The sequence below is a fragment of the Megascapheus bottae genome, chromosome X (genome assembly GCF_031878675.1).
Source record: "Megascapheus bottae isolate mThoBot1 chromosome X, mThoBot2.hap1, whole genome shotgun sequence".
Classification (NCBI taxonomy): domain Eukaryota; kingdom Metazoa; phylum Chordata; class Mammalia; order Rodentia; family Geomyidae; genus Megascapheus; species Megascapheus bottae.
The window spans coordinates 12,466,318-12,480,838 of NC_143547.1; the positions used below are offsets into that span (position 1 = coordinate 12,466,318).

The 14,521-nt window shown below is 38.9% G+C and overlaps 2 protein-coding genes across 4 annotated transcripts in view; both read left to right on the top strand.

The window, feature by feature from the left end:
- Window positions 1–13,159, top strand: LOC150040491 (melanoma-associated antigen B3-like). 3 transcript variants are annotated; one of them, XM_090325584.1, is made up of 2 exons: window positions 1–195; window positions 11,607–13,159. In XM_090325584.1, exon 2 carries the CDS (start codon window positions 11,669–11,671, stop codon window positions 13,061–13,063), a length of 1,395 nt encoding a protein of 464 aa, XP_090181710.1. In that variant the 5' UTR covers window positions 1–195; window positions 11,607–11,668; the 3' UTR covers window positions 13,064–13,159. The 3 variants fall into 3 exon arrangements, with proteins under 3 accessions (XP_090181710.1, XP_090181711.1, XP_090181713.1); XM_090325585.1 differs by lacking the exon at window positions 1–195 and adding an exon at window positions 8,182–8,242; XM_090325587.1 differs by lacking the exon at window positions 1–195 and adding an exon at window positions 8,508–8,565.
- LOC150040492 (melanoma-associated antigen B5-like) overlaps window positions 8,191–14,521 on the top strand; it is a 20,449-nt gene continuing 14,118 nt past the window's right edge. Inside the window, exon 1 of the mRNA XM_090325588.1 lies at window positions 8,191–8,242. The gene's annotated coding sequence lies outside the window, so the exon portion shown is untranslated. The remainder of the gene's footprint in view (window positions 8,243–14,521) is intronic.

Below are 14,521 nucleotides of genomic sequence, written 5' to 3' on the forward strand. Positions count from 1 at the left end.
TCTACCTAGACCCTGCCATTACCAAACGGGTCTATCAGAATAACATCTACAAAAAGGGTCTTAGGGACCTAAAGTTCTTGAGAAATGTTACATCCTCAAGTCAGTACCTAGAAGCTCCTCAGGAACAGCCAGAAATGCATCCAAGGCCACAAATGGAAAACTGAAGGAACCATCATTCTGTTTGTCTATTGAAAGGTAATATGATCAGTATTTTCTTCCTATGGTATGGGGTGTTAAAGAATATAATCTAATGAGTTTACCTTAAGAGCCAGGGTAGAGGGATTTCTATGCATTTTGTAGCAGTATGATGAGTGAAGACTACATTAGGAACCTAGCATCTAGTGCATCCTATTTTCTCAGCCACAGGATATAAGTAAGCTGGCAAGGTGGCCATCCTTCCCTATGAGGAATTCTCAGGAATTACCAGCAAGAAGAAAGAAATTTTAGGTAAAATGATGGTTCAGAGGTTAAGGGAATATTTTGGGAACCACACATCACTGAGCATAACAAAAAACTTGAGGCCTATTCATTTCATGCAGTCAATCATAGAAAGCCAAGATCAGAATTGTAACCCTGAGGAATAGCAAATCAAAGAGACAAGAAATCTGATAAGGGTCACTAGAATTCAAAGAAATGTACCAAATGCTTCATGGAGTTGAAGTGATTCTCCTGATTGGGTATTGAATGCTCTACAAGTACATGACAAAGAGGGGTCAACATATATAAAATTGGCTGCCTATGAAAAGAATGCGTCTAAGAAATTCCCCTAATTTCACCTGTGAGATCTCAAAGGCATCTTAGATTTTTCTTTGCTGAATTAGGTTCAGAATAACTGTTTTACACAGTTAAGATGATGGTTCTTATAAAAATCCTAGAGGATATCTACACCTCAAATCAGAAGAGTATTACCTCTCTTCCATACACATTTTCCTTTTGTACCTACAAGACTCATTATGCCTCAAGGTCAGAAAAGTAAGCTCAATGATCATGAGAAATGCCTCCAGGGATGTGGTGAATGCTCAGGTTGTGGTGGTATTGAAGAAAAATCATTCACAGAAAAAAAGTTTACTTTATTCTTCAAGAGTGTCTGAGGAAGCATTACCCAGGGACTTAGGAAGGCAACATCAACCACAGCTCCTGCAGATACTGCATCACTACTATGATCTACTGGTGATACTGGTATAGATGTTTCTGCTACATGATCTTCTACCCTAATGATGTGTGTGCCTCTGTAATGCCATGTAGGGTTCCTACCAATGTAGGTGTTTCTGAAGCATCTTCTACCTTGTCAATAGCACTGACCACTGATGCTATTTCTATAGGTGTATATGGCAGTAAACCAATTAAACATTCTAAACTCCAAGAAGAGTTTAAAAAGAGAAATATTACTGTAGTGAGCTTTCACACCTAGATATTGTATCCAGAGAGGTTCAGTTCCTGGAGAAGTTCATACTTTCCAAGTTTAATCTGAAGAAGCCCCTTACAAAGAAGATATGTTGAGTGCTATCAACACAAAATATAAAAAGGATTTTGATGAGATATTCAGGAAAGCCTGTGAGTACCATTCTGTTCTCTCTAGACTTGAAGTAAGAGAAATGATCCATGACACATACATTCTTGTGATCAAACTGAAACTCCCCAACAAATCAGAGAATTCATCCTGGCAGATGCAAACCCCAAGACCTGTATCATGAGAATGACTTGTGTATTTATCAAACATTTCTTGGGAACATATTCTTTGGAAGGGTTTGGAATGCTAATGAGAAACTAAACTGTTTGATTCAATCCTTGCTTATAATAATATAATAATTTAAACCAAGCACGGTTTGCTCATGCCTATAATTCCTAGCTACTCAGAAAGATGAGAACTGAGGATTGCGGTTTCAAGTGAGACCAGGCTACAAAGTCCATGAGGCTCTTATATCCAAAAAGCCAGAAGTGGAGCTGAGCTCCTGCAGTAGAGCATTAGAGCTGGCCTTGAGCAATAAAGCTCAGGGACAGCACTTAGGCCCCAGGACTAGTATAAAATAAAATAATATAAAATGGCATTTAAAATTAGGTTATCTATTTTTTTCAAAGAAATAAATATATTTATATAATGGGATGTCTCAGCAATGGAAATAAAAGTAGTACCGTTACACATACCTTCATGGATGAATGTCACAAATATAACTCTGGGTAAGGGAATCAAGGTACAAGAGAGCACATACAATGAGGATCCATTTAGTAAATTTTAAAACCAGGCAAAGTAGGATATCATTAACATTTGCATTCATCAATCAGAAGGAATTATTTATTTATTTTCTTTTTTATTAAAGAATTCATTAACATTGATTTTTACATCATATTTCAAATGACAAGTTTAACAAGTGTTCAAGAAGGGAATCTCTATATGCAATCACTGGGACTTTGTTTTTAGAACTTAATCAAAATTAGGCTAAGGCGACACTGAAAACTACAAGAAGGAATAGGAGATACACTAGGCCTCCTTGGCACAGGTCGAAACTTTCTTAATAAGGACCAAGAATCACAGCAAGTAAGAGAAAGGCTGGATAAGTGGGACTGCATTACACTGCAGAGCTTTTGTATGGCAAAGGACATAGCTAGTAAACTAATTAGGAAGCCTACAGAGTGGGAGAAGATCTTCACCAACCATATAACAGACAAAGTCCTCATATCTAAAATATATCAACAGCTCAAAAAATTGAATCAATCCAAAACTAATCTCCAAAGTAACAACCATCCCATTAAAAGATGGGCCAAAGACTTAAAGAGAGTCTTCTCTGAAGAAGAAACAAAAATGACCTATAAACACATGAAGAAATGCTCAACATCTCTGGCCATAAAAGAAATGCAAATCAAAACAACTCTAAGATTCCACCTCACTCCAGTTAGAATGGCCAGGATCAAGAAAACTAATAACAACAGATGCTGGAGGGGATGTGGCCAGGAGGGATCACTACTACACTGTTGGTGGGAGTGCAAACTTGTTCAACCACTATGGAAAGCAGTATGGCAGTTCCTCAAAAGACTAAACATAGAGATCCCCTATGACCCAGCAATTCCACTACTTGGCATTTACCCAATCATCTAGAAACAAAGACATACTAAATCCACCAGCACAACAATGTCCATTGCAGCACTATTTACCATAGCAAAGATATGGATTCAACCCATATGTCCCTCAGTTGATGAGTGGATCAACAAGATGTGGTATTTGTACACAATGGAATTCTATGCTGCTGTCAGAAAGAATGACATTGCCCCATTTGTTAGGAAATGGAAAGACTTAGAAAAGATCATATTAAGTGAAGTAAGCCAGACTAAAAGGAACTTAGGCTCAATGGTTTCCCTCATTTGTCATAATCAGTAGAAACCTCGGACTCTCCTAGCAGAGATTTGCAATAGAGCAAAACCTTGATACAAAAGGCCATATAATATGACGCTAAATGAAAGGACCTCTAGGATATAGAAACAAAAGCCATATAATGAGTGATTGTTGTCCTTAACGTACTATGTTATCCCTCATCTCTTTTGCTATCCCTTGATTATCTCATATTGTTACAGTATCTTACTTTTGTTATCTGATATATTGGATATATTTGTACTTGGTTATTTGAAATTGGATAGGGAAGGGGGGAAAACAAGATGAGGGGTGGGGGTGAGGGGAGGGAAATGGGGACCAAGACATGAGAAAGGGTATGAATGTACGGGAAGTAATGCACCTTCTATCTGGCAAATGTAATGTAACCCTGCTATTAATTACCATAAAAATATATGAAAAAAACAAAATTAGGCTAACGGTATGTATGTCATAGAAACATATTAATTTATGAAATAAAACATTATGTCTATAAAATCATAGGTTTTTATGTCTATATAGTTATGTTTATATTTCCATTACCATGTCCATAGCATTGAGTATGCAAATATTGAGTCCTTGCTCTTGTACTCATTGGATTTAATAGCCACATATTAAGGATTCCATGCGCCTTTTGTTCCTTTGTATTATTGGTAAATATCTTTTCCCAGTTGGTTGGCTGTCTCTCTATTTTTGTGACTATGCTTTTAACTGTACAGAAACTTTTTTATTTTTAGGTAGTCCCATTTATCAAATCTCTCTCCAAACTGTGGTGACCCTGGGATTCTGTTCAGGAATCTTTTGCCTGTGCCTATGAGTTCCAGTGTCTCTCCTACTTTATCATGTAGCAGTTTCACTGTTTCTGGTCTGACATTGAGGTCTTTGATCCACTTTGAGTTAATGCTTGTGCATGGCGAAAGGCTAGGGTCAATTTTTAGTTTTCTGCATGTGGCTGCCCAGTTTTGCCAGCACCAATAATTGAATAGACTGCGTTTGTTCCATTGTATATCTTTGGCTCCTTTGTCAAATACAAGTTGCCTATAGGTATGTGGTTCTGTTTCTGGGTCTTCTATTCTGTTCCACTGATCTTCTGGTCTGTTTTTGTGCCAATACCAAGTGGTCTTTGTTATTATGGCTCTATAGTAGAGTTTGAAGTCTGATACTGTAATAACACCAGCATTGCTCTTTTTGCCTAGAATTGTTTTGGCTATTCTAGGTCTTTTCTTGTTCATAAGAATCTTTGGATTATATCTTCTATTTCAGTAAAGAATGTCTTTGGGATTTTGATGGGGATTGCATTGAATTTGTATATCAATTTTGGCAGTATAGCCATTTTAACTATGTTGTTCTCCCTAGCCATGAGTATGGGATGTCTTTCCATTTCCTAGTGTCCTCTTTAATTTCTTTCATTAGGCTTTTATAGTTTTCATTGAATATTTCCTTTACATCTTTGGTTTAGTTAATTCCTAAGTATTTTATTCTTTTGGGGGCTATTGAAAATGGGATCATTTTCTTGACAGGCCTTCTGTTTGTGTATTGCTGGTGTACAAAAGGGTACTGACTTCTGAAGATTAATTTTGTATCCTGCCACTTTGCTAACAAACTTCATGATTAATAAAAATGTATTAAATGAAGGTTATAAACACTTTTCTGCTCATAAATTTGGTAACCTATATGAAATGATTCAATTCCTCGCAAGACACCCAGATAAATATATGCAGAGATAAATCTTCTAAATAAGTCTATATCTTTGAAATAAAAAAATATGTAGGCCAGGAGTTTGGCCTAGTGCTAGAGTGCTTGGGTAGCATGCACAAAGCCCTGGGTTTGATTCCTCAGTACCACATACATAGAAAAAGCCAGAATTGGCACTGTGGCTCAAGTGGCAGAGCACTAGCCTTGAGCAAAAAGTGTCCAAGGACAATGCCCAGATCCCTGATTTCAAGCCCCAGGACTGGTGAAAAAAAATAATAATTATTCCTACCAAAAACCTAATGATGTGAAATTGGTTCAGTGTTAAATTCTATTAAATATTTAGGTAGAAATGGTACTACTTTTCTATAGTAAAAGCACATGAAAAGATCCTTAACTATGTACCATTATAGGATTATAATCTAAAACAATAATGTAGCAATACACATTCATAAAAATGGTTGAAACTGGGGCTGGGAGTTTGGCCTAGTGGTAGAGTGCTTGCCTAGCATGCACAAAGACCCAGGTTGGATTCCTCAGTACCACATACACAGAAAAAAGTCAGGAGGGGTGCTTTGGTTCAAGTGGTAGAGCTCTAGCATTGAGAAAACCCAAGGACAGTGCTCATGCCTTGAGCCCATGCCCAGGACAAGACAAGATCATATGAAGGAAATATGTATCAGTAGGATCCCTGCTTTAGTTCTGGGGGAAGGGAAATGTCACAGCCTCACTTAATGACAGTGTGTAAGTATTTATCCAGTTAACATGTTCATACCATAGTATCCAGCAGTTATATATAGTCCTAGGTGTTTATACCTAATTGATTGAAAATTATGTTTCCAAAATATCCCACACAAGCTGGGTGCCAGTGGCTCACATCTATAATCCTAGCTACTCAGGAAGCTGAGATCTGAGGATCAGAGTTCAAAGCTAGCTTGAGTAGGAAATTTATGAGACTCTTACTTCCAATTAACCACTAGAAAACTGGTAGTGGTGCGCAATGTAGCTCAAAATGTTAGGGAAATTGCCTTGAGTGAGAAAAGCTCAGGGAGAGTGTCCAGAGCCTGAGTTCAAGTCCCTTGATCAACAAAAAAGTAAAGTACCAAAACAAAAACATAACAAAATAAAACCTACAGAAAATATTCAAAGCAATTTTGTGAACAGTACTAAGGCATAAAAAAACTAAGTTGGTCTTAACATTTAAAAATATTTTAAGGGCTGGGAGTTTGGACTAGTGGTAGAGTGCTTTCCTAGCATGCACGAAGACCCCGGTTTGATTCCTTGGTACCACATACATAGAAAAAAAGCCAGAAATGGTACCATGGCTCAAATGGGAAAGCTCTTGCCTTGAGAAAACCCAAAGACTGTGCTCATGCCCTGAGCCCAAGCCCTGGACTTGCCAAAAAATAAATAAACAAGTGTTCTCTAGGATGGAGACATGAAGAAAAGAACACCATTTGTGTACTCTAAATGAAATTTGTCTATTTAAACATGATTATATGTTGTATGATTCCAATTACATGACATTTTGGAAAAAAAGAAAAATTATGCAAAGTATTTTAAAGAATATCAAAGCAATGGATAAGATAGCTAGGAGGAATTTCAGTACACTAAATATTGTTTGTTTTGTATAATTCTGATATGACAAAGACTATATATTATATGATCTATGGATTTTGGTTAAATAGAGCTTTAATAGTATTAGCTATGAAATATTATTAATATAAAAGTATAACACAGTAATACTAAGTGTTAGTACCAAAAGAAACATTATTGAGTGGGAAACTAACCTTTTCACCAACATTTTACTTTAAACTTGAAATTATTCTAAAAATAAGGAATATGACCAAATATCATGTCTCATAATTTTTAGCTTTGAGTGAGTCACAAACCAGGATGATCACTGTTTGATGACAGTTAGGGTAAGGTTTGTCAGACACTATCTCAATAAGACTAGACTGCCTGTGTTACATTATATGGAGACTAAGAACTGATGTGCCACTAAAAGAAATAAGGGGGGGGGGTGGAGGGGAGGGTAATGGGGACCAAGACATGTGAAAGGGTATCAATATATGTGAATTAATATACCTTCTATCTGGCAAATATCATGTAACCCTTTTATTAATTACAATAAGAAATATTAAAAAAAATAAATAAGGACCCTACTGAAGAGTCCGAAATTGTCAGGTTTAAGTAATCTATCTACTCTGGAGGTTAAGATAGGAGGATCTTTGTTCAAAGCTAACCGAGGCAGAAAAGTTTGGAAGATTCCTCCTCCAATAGTCAGCAAAAAACAAAACTAGAAGCTAGACTCCAGTGATAGAGCACAAGTCAAGCGGGCAAGGCCTGAATAAGAAACTCAACACTTGGTGAGGCGGCGAGGGGGGGGGGGGGGGATATTTTCAAGGGATGAGGCATTTGGCTGAAAGCTTTTCATTAAGGAGAGGAGAACCATAATGAAGATGGTGATAAATGATCAGAACATGTAACAAAAAAAAAAGGAGTAAAGTTATAGGCATATCAAAGCCAGCTCTTATACATAACAGGATAACTGCTGTATAGATTTCTTTTCCCTTTATTTTCCTTTGTGAACGAGGGTATGAGGAGGGAATTATTGTGCTTGCTAAACAAGAGTGTTTTTTTTTTCCAGTCCTGGGACGTGAACTCACGGCCTGGCCACTGTCTTTGGACACTTTGCTCAAGGCTAGCCTAGCGCTCTGCCACATGAACCACACTACCACTCCCGGCCTTTTCAGTGTATGTGGTACCAAGGAATCGAACCCAGGTCTTCGTGCATGCTAGGCGAGCACTCTACCACTAGGCCACCCTCCCGCCCCCGCAAGATGCTTCTTGAGCCACACCCCCAGCTTGTCAGGCTGACTTCCTGAAGGAGGAGCTTCAAAATGAAAGGATGTCACTTTAAGGGGGAGTGGCAGAGGGAGGAGCCCAACAGTCAAGGCAAATCAAACCTAGAACATACCACAACTGGTCTAGTCCACTATCTCAATGTAGTGGGGAGACCATAGATTCTCTGCACTGTGCATTGGCCCCACCCAAGGGTGGTGGTGGCCGAAGATACTTCCGGTTTAAGGGGTGGAGTTCGGGAAGGTTCTGTAGACTGCGGTTGTCAGCTAAGCCGAGAGTAGAGAACGAAGATAACGAAAATTCCAATTTCTGTGAGAAGTAAAGGTAAGGAACTTAAAAGTGACTGATATAAATCCCACATTAGAAAACTTCCCCTTTCATCTTTTAAAAAAGCATATTTGTTTTCCCGTTGGGAGAGGAAGCCACTGGGAGGAAATAGAAGCCGCCATAGTGCTCGCGCATTTCTGCCTCTAGAGTCCTATGACAATGACGCGGCCCATTTCTGCGCAGGCACAGTTGAAAATAACATAATAATGGCGAGGGACATTACGTGAAGGGTATAAGTACAGATACTAACACTGTGTATGTAGTTTGTGGTAGACCGAGACACAGAAGTCAGTGGATGTGATGCCGTTTTTCCTATATAAGTAAGCCAAGGAAAGAATTTGTCTCAAGTGAAGTAGTGGGGGGATGAGTGGAGTGGGAGCTCAACTCAGAAAAAGGAGTAACCAGGATTGGAGGCTAGTTCCAACTGGTAGATGTACCTAGAAAGAATATGATTCTGAGTTGAATCCATGGTACCGGAAAGAGGTGGGTGTAGTGAAACGCAGGCGCCGGTAGCTCTTGACGATAATACTAGCTACTCAGGAGGCGGAGATATGAAGATTGTGGTTCAAAGCCAATGGGGGAAAAAGTCTTTGAGACTTTTAGCCCCAATTATACTCACCTTGAGCACAAAAGCTTAGGAACAGCACTCTGGCCCTGAGTTCAAACCCTAGAATCATCACAAATAATGAAGAAGAAAAAGAAGGAGGAGGAGGAGGGGGAGGAAAAAGAAGGAGCAGGAGGGGGAGGAAAAAGAAGGAAGAGGTGGAGGAAGAGGAAAAAGAGGAAGAAGAAGAACATCTCCAAAGTGTATTCTAGCAGTGGGATTCAAAGGGATCACTGGTACCAGAAGAGTGAGATAGCACACAGCTGGACACAGCCATTAATTGCAGGAGACTCCCAAACAAGTTTATCTAACTTTTGCAAAAGTTTCTCTAGGAGAGGAGGGCCTCAGTCACAGTAGAGGCTCTCAGGTCAGCTTATGTAAGTAGCCCAGGTTGACCAGGGATAAATGAAGGACCCTGTAGAGGTATGAGGTAAATAGCACTCTGACAGCAGCATATAGTTTTATTACTGATGTTACTGATACTCATTTCCTCCCTAGTATTGGGGAATGGGAAGGGGGAGACCATGTAGAAACTGTGATGAGTTTAATGTAAATGAGATGGCCTAAACAGCACATTTATAGGTTTTTCTCCGTGCTAAAATGAGGATTACTCTATGAAGAACACACATATAAGAGATTAGCACCAACTTGATCCTGTATTTTTGCCATTTTTAAATTTTTTTCATATATATTTTATTGTAATTAATAGAAGGGTTACATTATATTTGCCAGATAGAAGGTACATTACTTCCCGTACATTCATACCCTTTCTCATGTCTTGGTCCCCATTTCCCTCCCCTCACCCCCACCCCTCATCTTGTTTTCCCCCCTTCCCTATCCAATTTCAAATAACCAAATACAAATATATCCAATATATCAGATAACAAAAGTAAGATACTGTAACAATATGAGATAATCAAGGGATAGCAAAAGAGATGAGGGATAACATAGTACGTTAAGGACAACAATCACTCATTATATGGCTTTTGTTTCTATATCCTAGAGGTCCTTTCATTTAGTGTCATATTATATGGCCTTTTGTATCAAGGTTTTGCTCTATTGCAAATTTCTGCTAGGAGAGACCAAGGTTTCTACTGATTATGACAAATGAGGGAAACCATTGAGCCTAAGTTCCTTTTAGTCTGGCTTACTTCACTTAATATGATCTTTTCTAAGTCTTTCCATTTCCTAACAAATGGGGCAATGTCATTCTTTCTGACAGCAGCATAGAATTCCATTGTGTACAAATACCACATCTTGTTGATCCACTCATCAACTGAGGGACATATGGGTTGAATCCATATCTTTGCTATGGTAAATAGTGCTGCAATGAACATTGTTGTGCTGGTGGATTTAGTATGTCTTTGTTTCTAGATGATTGGGTAAATGCCAAGTAGTGGAATTGCTGGGTCATAGGGGATCTCTATGTTTAGTCTTTTGAGGAACTGCCATACTGCTTTCCATAGTGGTTGAACAAGTTTGCACTCCCACCAACAGTGTAGTAGTGATCCCTCCTGGCCACATCCCCTCCAGCATCTGTTGTTATTAGTTTTCTTGATCCTGGCCATTCTAACTGGAGTGAGGTGGAATCTTAGAGTTGTTTTGATTTGCATTTCTTTTATAACCAGAGATGTTGAGCATTTCTTCATGTGTTTATAGGCCATTTTTGTTTCTTCTTCAGAGAAGACTCTCTTTAAGTCTTTGGCCCATCTTTTAATGGGATGGTTGTTTCTTTGGAGATTAGTTTTGGGGTGATTCAATTTTTTGAGCTGTTGATATATTTTAGATATGAGGACTTTGTCTGTTATGTGGTTGGTGAAGATCTTCTCCCATTCTGTAGGCTTCCTAATTACCTTTTGAAGTCATGGAATATCATATACTGTGAGGAAGAATCCAGAGATGTCAGCAAGATGTCTTAAGCATTCAGAAATCAATGGAAAATTTAAGAGGGCAATTCACCATTTTCAATTAATCACTGCAGAGATAACAAATAGGATGCTCATTGATGCATGCACTACTGAAAGCCTCAGGGTATCAAGCTTCCTAATACTTCTTTACATTAGATCTAAGATATATAAAAGAAAACTTGTGTGGGGTATAATAGAAGGGAGCTAGAAAGACCAAGTAGTAACTGGAGTTGAGGGGAGTTCCCTGAATAGGAGGTCTACATAGTCAAGCAGTCCATGACAGAGAGGGTTCCACATAACTCCAAAAAAGTCTTCCTGATCTGGACAACAGGCAGAGAAATTCCTTAACTTTTAACCTAGGGTCTCAGTGGCATATTCAGCTTTTGTTTAAGGAGTTAACTTAACAGCAACAGAAAAATGTTGCTATAAAGTAGACCTCTAAGACATTGGAAGATCCCCACATCTGGAAACAAAGGGCTTTACTACAAGCTCCTGATAAAATCCTAATTCAGGGCCAGGAGTTTGGCCTAGTGGTAGAGTGCCTGCCTAGCATGCATGAAGACCTGGGTTTGAATCCTTGGTACCACATACATAGAAAAAGCTGGAAGTGGTGCTGAGGCTCAAGTGGTAGAGCTCTAGCCTTGAGAAAGTCCAAGGACAGTGCTCAGGCCTTGAGCTCAAGCCCCGGACTGGCAAAAAAAAATCCTAATCCAACTAACCCAGTTATGGGTAGTTGTAGCCTAAGAATCTCTCTGCCTTCCTTCAGAAGGACAGACTGATTGTGAGTTTCTAGAGCAGTGCTCTCAAGGAAAACTGAAGGTGCTAAAACAATTTACTCTTCTTTATCTAGGTGGCTGTAAAAACAAGCTGTTTTGTCCACAGTACTTCCTACCACTTCTAACAAGAATCATCATGCCTCGAGGTCAGAAAAGCAAACTTCATGCCCGTAAAAAACGCAACCAAGCCCGAGGTAATGCTCAGGATGGCAAGGAGCCTAAGCAAGCAGCAATAGTGGTGAAAGAGTCTGCTCCAACCTCTAAGAATGTGCCTGCAGCAAAGTCACGCAGCACTCCAAAAGGGCCACAGAAGAAAGCATCTACCAAAGCTTCTGTTGTGCCAGCTGTTATAGTATCATCCACTACTACCTCTACTGATACTAGTGTTTCTGTGGCACAAGTTACATCCTCTAATGATGATAGCATTTCTACAACACCATCTATTGGTTCTACTGATATAGATGCAACACTGTCTCCATCATCTACTACTGAGGCTATTTTGGGAGAATTATCTCCTTCCAATACTGATCCAGATGCACAAGCTGCTAGCTCTACTTGTGTGGGAGTTTTCAAAGTACCATCCCCTGTCTCTACTGGTGAGTCTGTTTCTTCACCACCATCTACCTTGGCTGATGATGATGTTTCTGCAGCACTGTCTACTGCTGCTCTTGCTGTGGGTATGTCTGGCACCAGGCCATTTAAAGGTGTCAAATTCCAACGAAAGTTAAAGAAAGGTCCTACTCAGAAAGATGTCCCCAGTGATTTTTCACACCTTGATCTTATGTCCAGAGAGGTCCGGTTCCTAGAGCAATTCATTCTCTACAGGTTTAATCTGAAGCGGCTTACTACCAAGGATGACATGATCAGGATTACCAGCCAGAAATATAAAAAGGATTTTGAGGAGATCTTCAGGAAAGCCTGTGAGCACCTCTCTGCTGTCTTTGCAGTTGAAGTAAGAGAAGTGAGCCCTGAAACATACAATCTTGTGACCAAGCTGAAACTCCCCAACAATGGGAGAGTTCGTTCTGGCAGGGGCTATCCCAAGACAGGTTTTGTGATGAATGTCCTGGCTATGATATTCTTGAAGGGCAACTGTGCCGCTGAGGAAGACATTTGGAAATTCTTAAAGTTGATGCGTGTGTATCCTGGGAAGAAGCACTACATATTTGGAGAGCCCAAGAAGCTCATCACTCAAGATTTGGTGAGGCTGAAGTACCTGGAATACCGGAAGGTGTCCAACAGTGATCCTCTACGCTATGAATTCCTGTGGGGTCCTCAAGCCTTTGCTGAAACCAGCAAAATGGAAGTCCTGCAATTTCTGGCAAACGTCAATGAAACCTCACCTACATTTTTTGCCTCTCTTTATGAAGAGGCTTTGGAAGAGGAAAAGGAGCGGGCCCAGAAATTACAGGGAATCAAGCCTTGCACCTCAGGCATACCTCGTTTATTTCCTAAGGCTGCTCAAGCTGTTCATCCTGTTGAATCTAAATCTTTAAAGTTATCCAGGGGAAAAAGTAAAACATCAAAGTAGAAATGTCTTGAAAAGTGTGAAATTTAAGAATGTAATGTAGGGGAAAAGTTTTACATAACCTTGTTTCTTCTGTTGCTTTTACTTTGGTTGATAAAATTAAATGTTCAGGTTTTTCTTAGCATATTCAAAAATTGTTGAAATTAAATCTTTATAATTTCAACTGTGTTTCTTTACTTTTATTCATCCAACAGTCAATGAAAATATAGACTTTGGGTGGGCTGATGAATTTTCAAGTTCATGAGATATAATTATAAGAAGAAAGTGTTCAACATCCCTCTGTGACTTAAAATAAGAATAAGGTTCTTTCTTAAAACAATCAAGTAGAATTTTTCAATGCAATGCTTTTAAAACTTGAAAATTCCAAGTCCTCCTATTTTTTTGAATTTACACATAATCTCAGTGGTGGTCCCTGATCCCAAATCAATAGATTATGTTCCCTATTAAGTTACCTTACTGGCTGGTTGCTTATTGTGGTATAACCTATAGCAGAGTTGAGTAGAAGAGGGAAAGGGAGAGAAGAATAAGAAATAGTGAACAAATGGGACTGAAAGAAGAAAGGAGAATTTTAATGTAGTCTCATTTGTTGTAGAGGGCACTAATCAAAACAATAAATATAGATACCCATGCTAATAACACCTAAACTTGCAAAGTGGCACATCCCAATACAATCACATGGGGGAACTAAGGCTTCTGTATATGAATTCAAGGAATGAAAGGGACGTAGTAATTACATGTCCATAATGCTAAACTGTTGATAAGTCACTTTGAGGTTAGGGAAAAACTTAAAAACTTAGGCAGAAAATAAAGTATCACGGACTACTTCTATTGCTGGGTAACAATTTGCAAAATAGTGTATAATGTAAATTTTCTACAAGGAGTTTCTAGGAACTAGGCATAACCCTTAAAGTGAGATGCATAAAAGCCACTCTGCTGGTTTGGCCAGTGAACTAGGAGTGTGATTCCCTGAATAAAAATGGAATTTAAAATTAGGTTATTTTAAGTGAGAACTAGATATTGTCAAAGCTATAATACTGATAAATACAGACACTGAATAGAAAGATACACAGGAAGGTTAGAAGAACTTATGGCTTGACACCAATTTTAGCAACTTGAGTTATAACTAGCAGGAGAAAATAACCTTAAACTTTGGAAATCAGGAAGGGAGAGCAACAGTAAGAGCTACAGTAGAAGCTACAAGTACAGGAAGGGGGAGAAATAAGTACAGATGCATTGTTATTCGGGCTAGCATTCCTTCAAAGTCCAGAAATCAGCTTTACAGCTACCCCATTATGTCTAAGAATAGGTTATTAGAATCTGCGATTGGTTCCATTTAATTTGGCACATAAACCAGGTGCTGGTGGCTTGGGTCTATAATCCTAGCTACTGAGGAAATTGAGATCTGAGAAATGTGGTTCAAAGCCAGCCCAGGCACAAAAGTCCATGAGACTCTTATCTCCA

Bases quoted from the DNA above. Each gene is read 5' to 3' on its own strand.
- LOC150040491 (XM_090325584.1), top strand. From the start codon at position 11,669: ATGCCTCGAGGTCAGAAAAGCAAACTTCATGCCCGTAAAAAACGCAAC.